Raw genomic sequence first — 18,788 nt, forward strand, 5'->3', positions numbered from 1 at the left:
TAATCAATCTAACCCAGAAGTTCTGCAATCCTACAAAAAGTACAGGAAAATTTACAGAAAGGTGTTGCTAGCCGCAAAAATACTTTCAAACAACAAAATATTACTTGAAGCTGAAAACAAGAGCAAAGCAGCATGGAACATTGTCAAACAGGAAACATCTAACTCTGCTAAAAAGGACCTCAATTCACATATTAAAAACAAAGATGTACCAGTAGGTAACCCTAAAAAATTAGCTGGTTTTGTAAACTCATATTTCAGTAGTATTGCAAAAAAATTACAGCAGAAATTTCCAGATACGTATGATTTACCTCTCAGAACCAGCCAACAAACTCAATGGTGCTCTTGCCAACTACAGAAAGGGAAGTGGCACTAGTAGTACACCAACTAAAAAATAAAACTTCAGTAGGACTTGATGAAATCCCAGTCTGCGTAATTAAAGATTGTATAGACTCCATAAAGGGCCCATTAACAGACATAATTAATGAATCTTTCGATTCTGGATACTTTCTGGAGTACCTAAAACAAGCAAAAGTTATACCTATCCTTAAAAACGGAGATGTGGAAAATGTAGAGAACTACAGGCCGATCTCTATACTGTCTATCATTTCTAAAATAATAGAAATACTAGTCAAAAAGAGACTGCTAAATTACCTGAATAAATATAATCTTCTTTCCAATGACCAATTTGGTTTTAGGCCTGGAAAAGGCACACAATATGCTATAGCACAGTTCACTAAAGTAATTTTAGAAGCACTGGACAAAGGTGAAAATGTAAGTGGTATCTTTTTAGACTTGTCCAAGGCCTTTGATACAGTTGACCACAAAATCTTACTTCATAAATTAGGGCAAATAGGAATAAGAGGTGTGACAAAGAAGTGGTTCAAATCATACTTGGAAAACAGAGTTCAACGAGTTGAGATATCACAAGTTTCAAACAATTCCCTTATAAAACACCTGTCTGACCCAGAAAATGTGAATATAGGCGTCCCACAGGGAAGTGTATTAGGCCCAATATTGTTTCTTATATACATTAACGACTTCCCACAAAGTATCAGAAATGGCGAAAAAATACTTTTTGCTGATGACAGGAACATAGTAATAACAGATGAAAATCCAACACAACTGTCAGAAAGAGCAAACGAGGCTCTCAATGATGTCCACAACTGGTCATTAAAAAATAAAGTAACCCTAAATGTAAAGAAAACTAACTATATTAACTTCCAATTGAACAAAAAACACAATGCCACTAGAATAAAAGTTAATAATAATGAAATAGAATGTGTAACAAGTACCAAATTCTTAGGGATGAATGTAGACAGCCAACTGAAATGGACAAACCATGTCAACATTTTGGCAAAGAAATTATCCACAGCATGCTATGCTCTTAGAATCCTTGCACCGGTATGCAATAATACCTGTCTTAAAATAACATATTACGGATATCTACACTCAGTCCTCAGCTATGGGATCATGTTTTGGGGAACAAGTGCCAGTAACATACAAACTGTGTTCAAAGTACAAAAAAGAGCCGTAAGGATAGTAACAAATAGCAACAACAGGGCCCACTGTCTAGAATTATTTAGAAAGCTAGGAATTCTAACTGTTTCTTGTGAGTATATCTTTCAGAACATAATGTTCATTAAGAAAAATCTCAACATGTACAACACAAACAGCCTAATACATGACCATGAAACAAGAGCTTGTCACCACCTCCATCTAGATAGAAAGAACAAGGCAAATACGCAAAAAAGTATATTTTACAATGGGATAAAACTGTACAACAAATTACCACAAGAAATTAAAGAAATAAATGAGCCCCTCACTTTCAGACAAAAGCTTAAAACCTTTTTAGTAAGTAAAAGTTGTTATACTGTAAAAGAATATTTAACATAGATGTAGATTATTAGCAACATATGACATTATCACCAAAATATTATGTAATTATAAATATATGTGTATGACTAGTTATAAAAACTACACAAAATATGAGAAACCTGTTTAATTGTAAATGTGAATGTGTGCTCATGTGTTGTAATCTGACGACATCCATACAATATTTATTGTTCCACGGATGAATAAATAAATAAATAAATAAAAAATAAATAATCTGTGGCACAATAGTCCTTCTGCCTCTCCCAGGAGCAATTACCAGATTGCCAGTTAATTTGAACTTCTGACTCATGTTCTTCAACCCCGATGTGGGAAGAAGACCTCTCTGTATTCCTTCAATTCATCAATACTTGCAAAGAGTAGCAGCACTATTTCTGTTTTGATAAAACAGCTCACCTTGTGCAGACTCATGTTGACTGTCTGCAGCAGTAATGCACACTGATGCTTGTTTTTCATCCCTATGTTGCTGTACCAGTATTGGCACATGATGGCAACTCATGGCACTAATACTACCAACAATGCAAATCCTATAGCACACAGTCTGAACATCATTCCTATGAAGGTGGGTACACACATGGTAAATAGTTTTCTATCTACACTGACTCAAATTGTAAAAATTTATTTATAACCACCCTCCACATTGACTTCACGTGTTGCGCACGTCTCTTTGAGCATATTGGAATTCTTAAATTCAGATCCCAATACTTTCACTATTTAATATTGTTGTAACTCCTGATAAACAGCTATTTGAGGTGAACTGTGACTTTTAGTATCGCAATATTGAACACGCAAATAATTTTTGTGCAGATTTTGCCTCCATGTGTAGGGTTAAGAGTGAAGTTATATACTCTTGTGGAAAGGTATTCAACCTTCCCATCTAACATGAAACAAGAAATTGGAAGTCATGACCCTTGTTGAAAGGTATTCAACCTTCCCAACTTCATCAAGAATTTGGGGCACAATAGCCTGTGGGCCTCTCTAAAGAGCAATTCCCCGATTGCGAGTTATTTGAAATTCTGCCTCTTAGGAATGACATGACAAGTACAGAAGAAAATTAAAAGCAATTGGAAATTGGAATTGATGATCAGCACAAAACAAAATTAAAAGCACACTTTATTTGCTAGTCTTTCTACAAATATCCTGCTTATCTGGCATCTAGGAATGAAAATTAAAATTCCTATTAACTACCTGGTAAACAGCAGTTCCCATTGTAAAGTTACGTGGCAAGTAGTAGTGTAGTAGTACAGTACTAGTGTACTGTAAATAGGCATCATTAGATGCAGGTAACTATTTTGCCTTAAAAATATTAATGTACTCAAATAAATATTAAACTGCACTGTTTAATAGAAACATGGAATCAGTGACTTTTCACAGAGTAGCAACTTTGTTTCTAATTTACTAGGTTAGCTTTAGCTGGAATAAGTACAAATGGTATTATGCAGTACAGTGATAGTTCATTTTTAATGTAGTGTACGGATAATTTCTTATGAATTTCTTAACTGTTGTTATATATACCCTCACTTGTTTCGCATCCCTGAAGGTTCTCCTTCTTCATGGGATCTATGGAACATGAAAATGGTGAATGAGGCTTCAGACCTCGAAGTTGTTGTTGTTGTTGTTGTGGTCTTCAGTCCTGAGACTGGTTTGATGCAGCTCTCCATACTACTCTATCCTGTGCAAGCTTCTTCATCTCCCAGTACCTACTGCAACCTACATCCTTCTGAATCTGCTTAGTGTATTTATCTCTTGGTCTCCCTCTAGGATTTTTACCCTCCACGCTGCCCTCCAATACTAAATTTGTGATCCCTTGATGCCTCAAAACATGTCCTACCAACCGATCCCTTCTTCTAGTCAAGTTGTGCCACAAACTTCTCTTCTCCCCAATCCTATTCAATACCTCCTCATTAGTTATGTGATCTACCCACCTTATCTTCAGCATTCTTCTGTAGCACCACATTTCGAAAGCTTCTATTCTCTTCTTGTCCAAACTAGTTATCGTCCATGTTTCACTTCCATACATGGCTACACTCCATACAAATACTTTCAGAAACGACTTCCTGACACTTAAATCTATACTCGATGTTAACAAATTTCTCTTATTCAGAAACGATTTCCTTGCCATTGCCAGTCTGCATTTTATATCCTCTCTACTTCGACCATCATCAGTTATTTTGCTCCCCAAATAGCAAAACTCCTTTACTACTTTAAGTGTCTCATTTCCTAATCTAATTCCCTCAGCATCACCCGATTTAATTTGACTACATTCCATTATCCTCGTTTTGCTTTTGTTGATGTTCATCTTATATCCTCCTTTCAGGACACTGTCCATTCCGTTCAACTGCTCTTCCAAGGCCTTTGCTGTCTCTGACAGAATTACAATGTCATCGGCGAACCTCAAAGTTTTTACTTCTTCTGCATGAATTTTAATACCTACTCCGAATTTTTCTTTTGTTTCCTTTACTGCTTGCTCAATATACAGATTGAATAACATCGGGGAGAGGCTACAACCCTGTCTCACTCCTTTCCCAACCACTGCTTCTGTTTCATGCCCCTCGACTCTTATAACTGCCATCTGGTTTCTGTACAAATTGTAAATAGCCTTTCGCTCCCTGTATTTTACCCCTGCCACCTTCAGAATTTGAAAGAGAGTATTCCAGTTAACATTGTCAAAAGCTTTCTCTAAGTCTACAAATGCTAGAAATGTAGGTTTGCCTTTTCTTAATCTTTCTTCTAAGATAAGTCGTAAGGTTAGTATTGCCTCACGTGTTCCAATATTTCTACGGAATCCAAACTGATCTTCCCCGAGGTCCGCTTCTACCAGTTTTTCCATTCGTCTGTAAAGAATATGCGTTAGTATTTTGCAGCTGTGACTTATTAAACTGATAGTTCGGTAATTTTCACATCTGTCAACACCTGCTTTCTGTGGGATTGGAATTATTATATTCTTCTTGAAGTCTGAGGGTATTTCGCCTTTCTCATACATCTTGCTCACCAGATGGTAGAGTTTTGTCATGACTGGCTCTCCCAAGGCCATCAGTAGTTCTAATGGAATGTTGTCTACTCCCGAGGCCTTGTTTCGACTCAGGTCTTTCAGTGCTCTGTCAAACTCTTCACGCAGTATCTTATCTTCCATTTCGTCTTCATCTACATCCTCTTCCATTTCCATAATATTATCCTCAAGTACATCGCCCTTGTATAAACCCTCTATATACTCCTTCCACCTTTCTGCCTTCCCTTCTTTGCTTAGAACTGGGTTTCCATCTGAGCTCTTGATATTCATACAAGTAGTTCTCTTTTCTCCAAAGGTCTCTTTAATTTTCCTGTAGGCAGTATCTATCTTACCCCTAGTGAGACAAGCCTCTACATCCTTACATTTGTCCTCTAGCCATCCCTGCTTAGCCATTTTGCACTTCCTGTCGATCTCATTTTTGAGACGTTTGTATTCCTTTTTGCCTGCTTCATTTACTGCATTTTTATATTTTCTCCTTTCATCAATTAAATTCAATATTTCTTCTGTTACCCAAGGATTTCTACTAGCCCTCGTCTTTTTACCTACTTGATCGTCTGCTGCCTTCACTACTTCATTCCTCAGAGCTACCCATTCTTCTTCTACTGTATTTCTACATCTACATCTATACTCCGCGAGCCACCTTACGGTGTGTGGCGGAGGATACTTATTGTACCACTATCTGATCCCCCCTTCCCTGTTCCATTCACGAATTGTGCGTGGAAAGAACGACTGCTTGTAAGTCTCCGTATTTGCTCTAATTTCTCGGATCTTTTCGTTGTGATCATTACGCGAGATATATGTGGGCGGTAGTAATATGTTGCCCATCTCTTCCCGGAATGTGCTCTCTCGTAATTTCGATAATAAACCTCTCCGTATTGCGTAACGCCTTTCTTGAAGTGTCCGCCACTGGAGCTTGTTCAGCATCTCCGTAACGCTCTCGCGCTGACTAAATGTCCCCATGACGAATCGCGCTGCTTTTCGCTGGATCATGTCTATCTCTTCTATTAATCCAACCTGGTAAGGGTCCCATACTGATGAGCAATACTCAAGAATCGGACGAACAAGCGTTTTGTAAGCTACTTCTTTCGTCGATGAGTCACATTTTCTTAGAATTCTTCCTATGAATCTCAACCTGGCGCCTGCTTTTCCCACTATTTGTTTTATGTGATCATTCCACTTCAGATCGCTCCGGATAGTAACTCCTAAGTATTTTACGGTCGTTACCGCTTCCAATGATTTACCACCTATGGCATAATCGTACTGGAATGGATTTCTGCCCCTATGTATGCGCATTATATTACATTTATATACGTTTAGGGAAAGCTGCCAGCTGTCGCACCATGCATTAATCCTCTGCAGGTCCTCCTGGAGTACGTACGAGTCTTCTGATGTTGCTACTTTCTTGTAGACAACCGTGTCATCTGCAAATAGCCTCACGGAGCTACCGATGTTGTCAACTAAGTCATTTATGTATATTGTAAACAATAAAGGTCCTATCACGCTTCCCTGCGGTACTCCCGAAATTACCTCTACATCTGCAGATTTTGAACCGTTAAGAATGACATGTTGTGTTCTTTCTTCTAGGAAATCCTGAATCCAATCACAAACCTGGTCCGATATTCCGTAAGCTCGTATTTTTTTCACTAAACGTAAGTGCGGAACCGTATCAAATGCCTTCCTGAAGTCCAGGAATACGGCATCAAACTGCTCGCCAGTGTCTACGGCACTGTGAATTTCTTGGGCAAATAGGGCGAGCTGAGTTTCACATGATCTCTGTTTGCGGAATCCATGTTGGTTATGATGAAGGAGATTTGTATTATCTAAGAACGTCATAATACGAGAACACAAAACATGTTCCATTATTCTACAACAGATTGACGTAAGCGAAATAGGCCTATAATTATTCGCATCTGATTTATGACCCTTCTTGAAAATGGGAACGACCTGCGCTTTCTTCCAGTCGCTAGGTACTTTACGTTCTTCCAGCGATCTACGATAAATTGCTGATAGAAAGGGGGCAAGTTCTTTAGCATAATCACTGTAGAATCTTAAGGGTATCTCGTCTGGTCCGGATGCTTTTCCGCTACTAAGTGATAGCAGTTGTTTTTCAATTCCGATATCGTTTATTTCAATATTTTCCATTTTGGCGTCCGTGCGACGGCTGAAGTCAGGGACCGTGTTACGATTTTCCGCAGTGAAACAGTTTCGGAACACTGAATTCAGTATTTCTGCCTTTCTTCGGTCGTCCTCTGTTTCGGTTCCATCGTGGTCAACGAGTGACTGAATAGGGGATTTAGATCCGCTTACCGATTTTACATATGACCAAAACTTTTTAGGGTTCTTGTTTAGATTGTTTGCCAATGTTTTATGTTCGAATTCGTTGAATGCTTCTCTCATTGCTCTCTTTACGCTCTTTTTCGCTTCGTTCAGCTTTTCCTTATCAGCTATGATTCGACTACTCTTAGACCTATGGTGAAGCTTTCTTTGTTTCCGTAGTACCTTTCGTACATGATTGTTATACCACGGTGGATCTTTCCCCTCGCTTTGGACCTTAGTCGGTACGAACTTATCTAAGGCGTACTGGACGATGTTTCTGAATTTTTTCCATTTTTGTTCCACATCCTCTTCCTCAGAAATGAACGTTTGATGGTGGTCACTCAGATATTCTGCGATTTGTGCCCTATCACTCTTGTTAAGCAAATATATTTTCCTTCCTTTCTTGGCATTTCTTATTACACTTGTAGTCATTGATGCAACCACTGACTTATGATCACTGATACCCTCTTCTACATTCACGGAGTCGAAAAGTTCCAGTCTATTTGTTGCTATGAGGTCTAAAACGTTAGCTTCACGAGTTGGTTCTCTAACTATCTGCTCGAAGTAATTCTCGGACAAGGCAGTCAGGATAATGTCACAAGAGTCTCTGTCCCTGGCTCCAGTTCTGATTGTGTGACTATCCCATTCTATACCTGGTAGATTGAAGTCTCCCCCTATTACAATAGTATGATCACGAAACTTCTTCACGACGTTCTGCAGGTTCTCTCTGAGGTGCTCAACTACTACAGTTGCTGATTCAGGTGGTCTATAGAAGCATCCGACTATCATATCTGACCCACCTTTGATACTTAACTTAACCCAGATTATTTCACATTCGCATTCGCTAATAACTTCACTGGATATTATTGAATTCTTCACTGCTATAAATACTCCTCCACCATTGGCGTTTATCCTATCCTTGCGGTATATATTCCATTCTGTGTCTAGGATTTCGTTACTGTTCACTTCCGGTTTTAACCAACTTTCCGTTCCTAATACTATGTGCGCACTATTTCCTTCAATAAGAGATACTAATTCAGGAACCTTGCCCTGGATACTCCTGCAGTTTACCAATATTACGTTAACTTTTCCTGTTTTTGGTCTCTGAGGACGGACATTCTTTATCAACGATGATAATGTCCTCTCTGGTAAGCCGTCAGGTATTTTATCGTTTCGCCCAAGGGGGGGTCCCTCTAACCTTTCCCCCATTCCTGTCAATTGTTCCCTTATGCTCTCCCTGAAACTCTCTACAACCTCTGGTTCTTTCAGTTTATCCAGGTCCCATCTCCTTAAATTCCCACCTTTTTGCAATTTCTTCAGTTTCAATATGCAGTTCATAACCAATAGATTGTGGTCAGAATCCACATCTGCCCCTGGAAATGTCTTACAATTTAAAACCTGGTTCCTAAATCTCTGTCTTACCATTATATAATCTATCTGATACCTTTTAGTATCTCCAGGATTCTTCCAGGTATACAACCTTCTTTTATGATTCTTGAACCAAGTGTTAGCTATGATTAAGTTATGCTCTGTGCAAAATTCTACAAGGCAGCTTCCACTTTCATTCCTTCCCCCCAATCCATATTCACCTACTATGTTTCCTTCTCTCCCTTTTCCTACTGACGAATTCCAGTCACCCATGACTATTAAATTTTCGTCTCCCTTCACTACCTGAATAATTTCTTTTATCTCGTCATACATTTCATCTATTTCTTCATCATCTGCAGAGCTAGTTGGCATATAAATTTGTACTACTGTAGTAGGCATGGGCTTTGTGTCTATCTTGGCCACAATAGTGCGTTCACTATGCTGTTTGTAGTAGCTAACCCGCACTCCTATTTTTTTATTCATTATTAAACCTACTCCTGCATTACCCCTATTTGATTTTGTATTTATAACCCTGTAATCACCTGACCAAAAGTCTTGTTCCTCCTGCCACCGAACCTCACTAATTCCCACTATATCTAACTTTAACCTATCCATTTCCCTTTTTAAATTTTCTAACCTACCTGCCCGATTAAGGGATCTGACATTCCACGCTCCGATCCGTAGAACGCCAGTTTTCTTTCTCCTGATAACGACGTCCTCTTGAGTAGTCCCCGCCCGGAGATCCGAATGGGGGACTATATTACCTCCGGAATATTTTACCCAAGAGGACGCCATCATCATTTAATCATACAGTAAAGCTGCATGTCCTCGGGAAAAATTACGACTGTAGTTTCCCCTTGCTTTCAGCCGTTCGCAGTACCAGCACAGCAAGGCCGTTTTGGTTAATGTTACAAGGCCAGATCAGTCAATCATCCAGACTGTAGCCCCTGCAACTACTGAAAAGGCTGCTGCCCCTCTTCAGGAACCACATGTTTGTCTGGCCTCTCAACAGATACCCCTCCGTTGTGGTTGCACCTACGGTACGGCCATCTGTATCGCTGAGGCACGCAAGCGTCCCCACCAACAGCAAGGTCCATGGTTCATGGGGGGGGGGATGGACCTCGAAGTAACCATGATATATTGTTTACAAAACATATAAAAATCCTCTTGTTTTCCCATCATACGCTTACTATCACTTTGTATAGACTGAGTAGTCCCCTTCCTATGTACTAAAGAGTTGCAGAATGCGATACTTTTTCAAAAAAAAAAAAAAAAAAAAAGAAAAAAGAAAAAGAGATTATTGTACATAACTATTTAAATAAAGTGGTTTTGCAGACAAGTAAATAATCTTTGATTTAAAGCCATGAGGAAAACATTGCACAGTGATAGACTAAATGCCGGTGGAGACCGCATAAGGAAATATCTCACCCAAGATAAGTGTTTGGTCCAACAAGGAAGCTCAACACTTTGGAGACCATATATAGCACGATGAAAGTCTAAAAGAAGCCTGTGATGTCAGATCCTGATATCATATATCTTCCTGTTGTTATAATGTAGACAGAGTGATGTGGCATTTTCTGCTGGTTTGGAAAAAAATGTAAAACATCTATTCCACAGTTAATTAATATGCATTATTAACAATACTTATGTAATATTCTTTCTGATATTAACTGAAGATTTTGTCTGATTCCAGCTGACTGTTGCCATGATTATCACAGTGGGTTACTCATTGGTTATGATGGCAGTACTAGTTGGTCTGATACTACAGATACAAGAGGATGGAATTCTCGCACCTTCATCACTCTTCTTAGTTCTCTGTGCAGCTGAATTTTTGATTGCAGCTATATTTCATCCAAAAGAAATGTACTGCTTACCACCTATTGTGGTGTATTATATCACTATACCAAGCATGTATCTACTTCTCATCATTTACTCTGTTTTCAATCTCAATAATATTTCTTGGGGAACAAGGGAATCACCAAAAGTACAAACTCAGCAGGTAATACTGTTTTTGATATTAATCTTGTAAATAACATATAATTTTAATGTTTGAGGAAAATGTGTAATGTTTCTAATGTTTGTCACTGTTAACTAAAAAGCTTCAGTTGTTCTTGGCATGCCAATATAAGTGAATGCCTATTTCACTCATTAAATAGGATGTAATTTTATGATTATCTTACGATAAAAAGAGCCTGGAACACAGGTGTCCATATGAAATTTTTTCTTTCATCAACATTTCCATTACAATTTGGATTGAACGAAGTTGAATGATCCCTGACTGGATCTGAGCAACTAGGAATGATTGGAATAATTCAGCTAAGTTGTTATTATTATTCACCAAATCCAGTGGCCGATTTAAAAATTTTGTGCCCCTAAGCAGATCATATTATATGACCCCCCCCCTCCCCCCCCTAAAAAAAAAAAACGTGATTAAAATAAAACTATTACCCAATCGCTTAACAATTGCCATTTTGAGTGGGAGTGCTGTGAGCTACTTCCGTACTCTGCTATTCATTGCACTGAAGGATGTGTCTGTCAGCGGTCTAGTCGCGCTCAATCAAAATGTAATATTGTTCCTGAATTTTACTTGGTGTACGGCAGTGGATAAAACAAACTTAAAACTGCACTGTGTTAACACATTCTTTTGTTGAAAGACAACAGGAAAATAACTTTTCTTTTATGGCATAAAAATTCAGCAGAGTGTGTAGGAGACAATGGATTTTTGTTATTCATTCACTTTTAATATGTACTTTTACACGAAACCATTGAAAATGAAAATAAAGTTGTGTTACGATCTAACAATTGAAGTGAACGTGTCATACATTGGAAATTAATATGTACTTTTACAGATATGCGTTCAAAATTAAAATTAAACTCTTGTTTTACAATCTAATAACTTGAATGTGTAGCAGATAAAAAAAAAAAAAAAAAAAAAAAAAAAAAAAAAAACCCGCACATTCGGTATTAATACGTGAATCTACAGGAAAGTGTAAGAAATGAGAATGAAATAGAGATTTCAGTGCACGAACTAATAACTAAGTACAGACGAACAAACACAAAACTGGATTTGCTATTACATAATTTTACAGACTAATGTGGAAAAATCAAATTTGTTTTATAATCTAATACTCGTAGTTAACATGTAAAGCATTAGGGTCTGTGTAGCTAGATGCTGCATAATAAATGTACACAATACCTTTAATCCATGTAAGAGCTGAAAAGTTTTGTACTGCAGCTACTGCTCTCGCCATAGCTCTTTCTAACAGTATTAGCAAAGCTTTTATGTATTTATTGGCTGAACCGAACTACATTATTTATAAACTCTTTTTCATCTGAGTGTACACTCCAATAACATATATTTCTGCAATAACTATACACATTTCAGGAGACGCCAAGAATATACATCAGTTGTAATATACTACAGTATCAGTATGAGTCTGTACAGCGCCGAGCGGCCTGCGTCATTCAGGTATTGTTTAGTATTGTCGGGTGCCTTCAGTCACGTCTGCATGTAAATGAGTTTTAGTTCCGCATTCTGCCATCGGAAATTGTAAAATAAACAGGTAAAAAGTAGTTTGTAAATCCAATGAATGTGCTCTGAGTTATAATAAAAATCACATTGTAATCTTAAAATTTCAAAATTAATATTAATAAATAAACAAACTCACCAGTCAGCAAAGTTTGCATCTGGCTTTGACAGCAGAAAACTCGTTGATCATATCTTCATAGTTCAGATGGTTGTCAGTTAGGAGGTAGGCTTCGGCGTGAATAATAGACAAGGCGTTCAATCTCTCCTCAGACAATGTGGAACGTAGGTACAATTTAAGTCTTTTAAGTGCCGAAAACAAGTGTTCTGCTGAAAAATTTGTAAGTGCCATACATAGAATTATGCAATGTCAACATTCGGAACATGGACTGTAAACTCTCTTTCCATAAAAATTTACTCATTTTGACTGGTTTATCACTAATCTCAGAAGATTGCAAAAGTTCTGCGAAATTTACACATTCACTAGGGAAGGATGGCTCTAAATAAGTATCATAATAATGTCTGTGAAATCTTATGGAACTTAACCGCTAAGGTCATCAGTCCCTAAGCTTACACACTACTTAACCTAAATTATCCTAAGGACAAACACACACACCCATGCACAAGGGAGGACTCGAACCTCCACCGGGACCAGCCGGACAGTCCATGACTGCAGTGCCTTAGACCACTCGGCTAAAATCTGTATGGCGCTTGAAGTTTTGTCAGCAATAACAGGGGAACTGTTCTTAAGGTCACTGAAAACTGTGAAGGAGTCCAACAGTGTTCTATATCTTTCCTTCCTCCTCACTAATATGGCATACAAGTAGTCAAATACTGGGAGCAATATATGAAGATAGTAACTGTTCCCGAAAGAACAGATATCATTGATGACTGTGCAGCTTTAGAATAAATGATAATTAATTTCAACCCTCAGCTGCTGGCAGGTGTTGTTGATATACCTTGATGGGGACAACTGAAAATATGTGCCCCGACCAGGACTCGAACCCGGGATCTCCTGTTTACATGGCAGATGCTCTATCCATCTGAGCCACTGAGAACACAGATGTAGAGATGAGTAGCGCAACTGCAGGGACTTATTCCTTGCACGCTTCCCGTGAGACCCACATTCCAAACTGTCCACAAACTGCATAAGTAATGTTCCTAATAGATATTTACCCATCCACTCATTACTCGCACCCTGCCCTCTAAAGAGATGATTCCCATAAGAGTTCGGGCAACTTGTGCACATTCACACAGACGAAGGTCAATGGCCGGGTAGCCTTTCAACCATATGAAGATAGTAACTGTTCCCGAAAGAACAGATACCATTGATGACTGTGCAGCTTCTATCTATATCTATTAGGAACATTACGTATGTAGATTGTGGACAGTTGAGAATGTGGGTCTCACGGGAAGCATGCGAGGGATAGGTCCCTGCAGTCGCGCCATTCCTCTGTGTCCTCGATAGCTCAGATGGGCGCCGGCACGGTAGCTCAACGTGTTTGGTCAGAGAGCTGGTTGGCCTCCGTGATAAAAAACTGAGTGGAAGGATCAAGAAACGAACTCAAACCGATGTCATGTACGTCCACAATGACCAAACCCAACGCAACGAGGGGGGGGGGGGGGGGGGGGGCAAGAAAGAAAAAATGGACAGAGCGTCTTCCATGTAAGCAGGAGATCCCGAGTTCGAGTCCCGGTCAGGGCACACATTTTCAGCTGTCCACATGGAGGTATATCAACAACACCTGTTGGCAGCTGAGCATTTCAATTAATTATCACTGGGAGAAATGTTTCTACTCCAATCTTTTCCCTTCCAGTCAGAAAAACTTCTTCAGAGTCCGCTTCTTGGTCATCGTGTAGTTTGCATTTTCGTGATCTTTTATAGTGCACTATTTTAGTATCAATATTTACACTTTGCAATTTCAGATTTACACTATTAAATCTCTGGTGTATGTCCATCCAAACCGTCATCATGAATACTGTTTCTAGTCTGCTGAGTTGATTCAATAAAGCTGATGCCTCATTTCACACAAGTGGTTTTTCAAACGTATTATTGGCAATATGTGTGAGGGCATTGGTAATGCATGACTAGACCACTGACAGACACGTCCTTCAGTACAATGAATAGCAGAGTACAGAAATAGCTTACAGCGCTCCCACCCAAAATGGCAATTGTGAAGTGATTGGGTAATAGTCATCCACATAAGAATGACCCTTGGAATGCAGTATTTGAAGGAGGTTTGGAATAAGGATGGACTAGAATACTGTTCAGATTGGATGAGAGTTAGAGTATCACTTTTGGTAAGGATGATAGAATTCTGAGTGGGAAACTTCTTTTTTTTAAATCGTGATGCTAGGTAGTTCTAGGTCTGGTGAAGGATGTAGTTGACTTTTTCAGTGTTTGATGATATTAAGTGCTAAGTAGAGTACTAATCAATGACTAGTTTGTAGTGATGACAGGTGTTTTGGTGTCACAGGAAGAGACAGCATGAGAAAATGTTTCTGGATTACCTGGGCAAGATAGTCTATCTGTAAATGATCATAAAGGTTACTGGCATGCAGTATTTGGGTAACTCTTATTTCTCACTGTAAATGTATTGCTTACGATTGTAAGTGCTTTAAGAAAGAGACTCCTTGCTGTGTTATGGGTGACAGGAGCAATCTGAGAGGTTGGCATCAATGTCTTAGAAGATAGGTTGTTGATTTGGCAAGGATCAAGTGAAGTGGATTTGACAACAGATGTTGAGGTCCTGGAGGAAATAGCTGATATTGGCCATGCCATGGGTCCAGACCAAGACATCTTCAATGAATCTAAACCAAACAAGGGATTTTAGATACTGAGAGGGTACAAGGAGTCCTCCAAGTGCTCCATAAATGGACTAGCACAGGATGGCAATTATGGAGGTGCCTATGGGAGTAGAAGGGATTTGTTTATAAATTTGACTTTCAAAGAAGAAATAGTTATGTGGATAAGAACATGATTGCCTCAAAGGATTAGGAAGGAGGTGATGGGTTTTGTATCAGGAGGAGACTGGGAAGGTAGTGTACTATCACAGCAAGGTTATAAGAGTGCTGGATCATCATGGTGTACAAGAATGTAACTTCCCCATTGACAAGCAAGGATGCTTGTGGTAAAGGGCCAGAAATTATACTGAGTTAGTGGAATAAGTGTTTATTATTTTGACTCAAGGAAGGGGACTGTTGATAAATCAGTTGGAGGTGCTAGGCAACAAAGGTAAAGAATGTTTCTGAGTAGTGTGTAGCCAACCACAATGGAATAACCAGTAGGGAAAACAGTGAAGTTTCTTTAGTTGAGCTTGGGGGTTAGGTAAAGCACATGTGTATGGGTGACTGACAATGTGTGGAGAGACATGGATTCAGATGACAGGTTTTGGAGTGGACAAAAGGTGTTTTGAAGCTGCTGGAGGTTGTATCAGACTTTTGGGGTGGAATCATAGTGGTAAGGTTTGTAAGCAGTGTGAAAAATATCTTTAATTTTGCAGCGTAATAGTTTGAAAAATGCAAAGTCAGTGAACCATGTCAATAACCAGATGATGGGATTATTTTTCTACAGAATAATACATTAATCAATGTGCATTCCACAGGGGTGTTACTGGGTCCACTGTGTTGGGATTCAAGTAAAGAAGGTGAAACCAGTTTGGTGATGAGGAGTACCTGGAAGGTTACCAGGAGAGTAAAAGGGTGAAGAATCAGGACTGGAGGGAGACTGGAATTGGTTAAGTCACTTTTTGATGTGCACATTGGCCTGACAATGGTTGTTAAGATGGGAAGTGAAGGAATTATTCCAGGTCCTTCCCACGTTCAGTAGGTCATGAATAGTTTTACATATGTGTATATATACTTTTTAATTTTCTTAAATAAGAATATGAAGTAGAGACTTCATGAGGAATGAGTCAGAAATACATTACAAAAATTACTCTGGTTGACCATTTTTACATATATTAGCTGCCAGTAACTACTAACATCGTTTTTTAATTAATTTTTTAAGAATAATATGCATCTGATTTCTGTCTTCACCATTATCATCTGCTATTTGATGTCCATTTGTAGATAAATTGTTTCTCTTGACTTTCCATGTGTTAAGGTGGTCTTCAGCTATCCATATCCATGTTATTTGAAAATATTTTCTACCCGTCTTTCACTAGGTCATCCTCTCAGCCTTTCCTTATCTCTAGGTGGCCATTTACCATTCATTCACCTGGCACCATGTCATGTCCACCTCCATGTCATTGTCATTACTACGACAAGTAAGTCTCCCATTCAAGTCTGTTTCCTGATCCATTCATCTGTTTTCCTCTCTCCCCCAGTAATTATCAGTGTGTGTCTGTCCATTGCTTGCTGAGCAGCACTTAGTTTTTGAATATGTCCATGTCTGTGTGCCACAAGTCAAAACAAGTAATATGTATTGATTGTAAACTTTCCTTTTCAAACACTTCATAGTCTTATTTTTAAAGCCATACTTATTGTGCAAAGAGTAATTTTTATTCATTAATTTCTTTAGTTTACCAACCAGTTGTTGTCCACAACTGCTATAAATACAATCACTCCTTGGTTGTATAAATTTATTATTAACTTGTAAAATTTTTGTTTTACTGTGTTCATTGCACATTATTCCATTCTTAATATAATTAAATTACAGACCTACATTCAAGCACGCTGTATTAAGTTCTTTTATTTGTTGTTGAAGGTTTTCTTCTCTGAAGCAAAATAATATTGTAATCACCACAATTATGGTGATTCAAAAATTTCCCATTAATACATAGTCTTTCTTCATTTCCACATCTTAAAAATTTGAAAACTTCCACTAGGACTGTTGTGGTGATACAGGTGTGGGGTTTGACTCCTCCGTCAATTTTGGACTTCAAACAATGGAAAGTCCAAGTAGGAGTATCAACAATATTATGAAAACTATAGGTTTGCTACTCACCATTAAGATGACACATTGAGTTTCAGACAGACACAATGGAAAAAAACTGTTATACGTTTAGATTTTGGCCAGAGGCTTCTTCAGGAAAGAAAATACACACAAGCAAATGCACCTCACATACACACAACTGCATCTCCAGCTTCTCTAGCCAGAATGCAGTTGTATCACACTGAACACAAGCAGCAATCCAGAGTGGAGTGTGGGTGTGGGAGCAGTGGTAGGGGAGGGGGGGACCACAGGGTACATGTGTGGGGGGAGCAGTCAGCACTGCATGCAGAGCCTACAGGGGGGAGGGAGGGAGAGAAAAAGGAGAGGGTCTGAATCAGAGGCTGAGACGGTTCTGCGACCGTGTGGGTTGCAGATTCCTCGACTTGCGCCATAGGGTGGTGGGGTTTCGGGTTCCGCTGGATAGGTCAGGAGTCCACTACACACAACAAGCGGCTACACGGGTAGCAGGGGTTGTGTGGCGTGGGCTGGGCGGTTTTTTAGGTTAGATGGCCTTGGGAAAGTACAGAAAGGGCAACAGCTTCAACGGGTCCGGGGCAAAGTCAGGACATGCGGGGACCAAGCAGCAATCGGTATTGTAATTGTCAACTGTCAAAGCTGCGTTGGTAAAGTACCGGAACTTCAAGCGCTGATAGAAAGCACCGAAGCTGAAATAGTTATAGGTACAGAAAGCTGGCTTAAGCCAGAGATAAATTCTTCCGAAATTTTTACAAAGGTACAGACGGTGTTTAGAAAGGATAGATTGCATGCAACCGGTGGTGGAGTGTTCATCGCTGTTAGTAGTAGTTTATCCTGTAGTGAAGTAGAAGTGGATAGTTCCTGTGAATTATTATGGGTGGAGGTTACACTAAACAACCGAACTAGGTTAATAATTGGCTCCTTTTACCGACCTCCCGACTCAGCAGCATTAGTGGCAGAACAACTGAGAGAAAATTTGGAATACATCTCACATAAATTTTCTCAGCATGTTATAGTCTTAGGTGGAGATTTCAATTTACCAGATATAGACTGGGACACTCAGATGTTTAGGACGGGTGGTAGGGACAGAGCATCGAGTGACATTATACTGAGTGCACTATCCGAAAATTACCTCGAGCAATTAAACAGAGAACCGACTCGTGGAGATAACATATTGGACCTACTGATAACAAACAGACCCGAACTTTTCGACTCTGTATGTACAGAACAGGGAATCAGTGATCATAAGGCCGTTGCAGCATCCCTGAATATGGAAGTTAATAGGAATATAAAAAAAGGGAGGAAGGTTTATCTGTTTAGCAAGAGTAATAGAAGGCAGATTTCAGACTACCTAACAGATCAAAACGAAAATTTCTGTTCCGACACTGACAATGTTGAGTGTTTATGGAAAAAGTTCAAGGCAATCGTAAAATGCGTTTTAGACAGGTATGTGCCGAGTAAAACTGTGAGGGACGGGAAAAACCCACCGTGGTACAACAACAAAGTTAGGAAACTACTGCGAAAGCAAAGAGAGCTCCACTCCAAGTTTAAACGCAGCCAAAACCTCTCAGACAAACAGAAGCTAAACGATGTCAAAGTTAGCGTAAGGAGGGCTATGCGTGAAGCGTTCATTGAATTCGAAAGTAAAATTCTATGTACCGACTTGACAGAAAATCCTAGGAAGTTCTGGTCTTACGTTAAATCAGTAAGTGGCTCGAAACAGCATATCCAGACACTACGGGATGATGATGGCATTGAAACAGAGG

General features: G+C 39.1%; 1 protein-coding gene across 1 annotated transcript in view; it reads left to right on the top strand.

Moving 5' to 3' along the window:
• The window catches only part of LOC126485065 (chitin synthase chs-2-like), a 271,806-nt gene that overhangs the window by 162,973 nt on the left and 90,045 nt on the right, over positions 1-18,788 (top strand). The window contains exon 15 of the mRNA XM_050108667.1: positions 10,278-10,583. Within this exon, the coding sequence (XP_049964624.1) occupies positions 10,278-10,583 (306 nt within the window). The remainder of the gene's footprint in view (positions 1-10,277; positions 10,584-18,788) is intronic.

This window comes from Schistocerca serialis, chromosome 6, assembly GCF_023864345.2.
Source record: "Schistocerca serialis cubense isolate TAMUIC-IGC-003099 chromosome 6, iqSchSeri2.2, whole genome shotgun sequence".
NCBI classification, from domain to species: Eukaryota; Metazoa; Arthropoda; class Insecta; order Orthoptera; family Acrididae; genus Schistocerca; species Schistocerca serialis.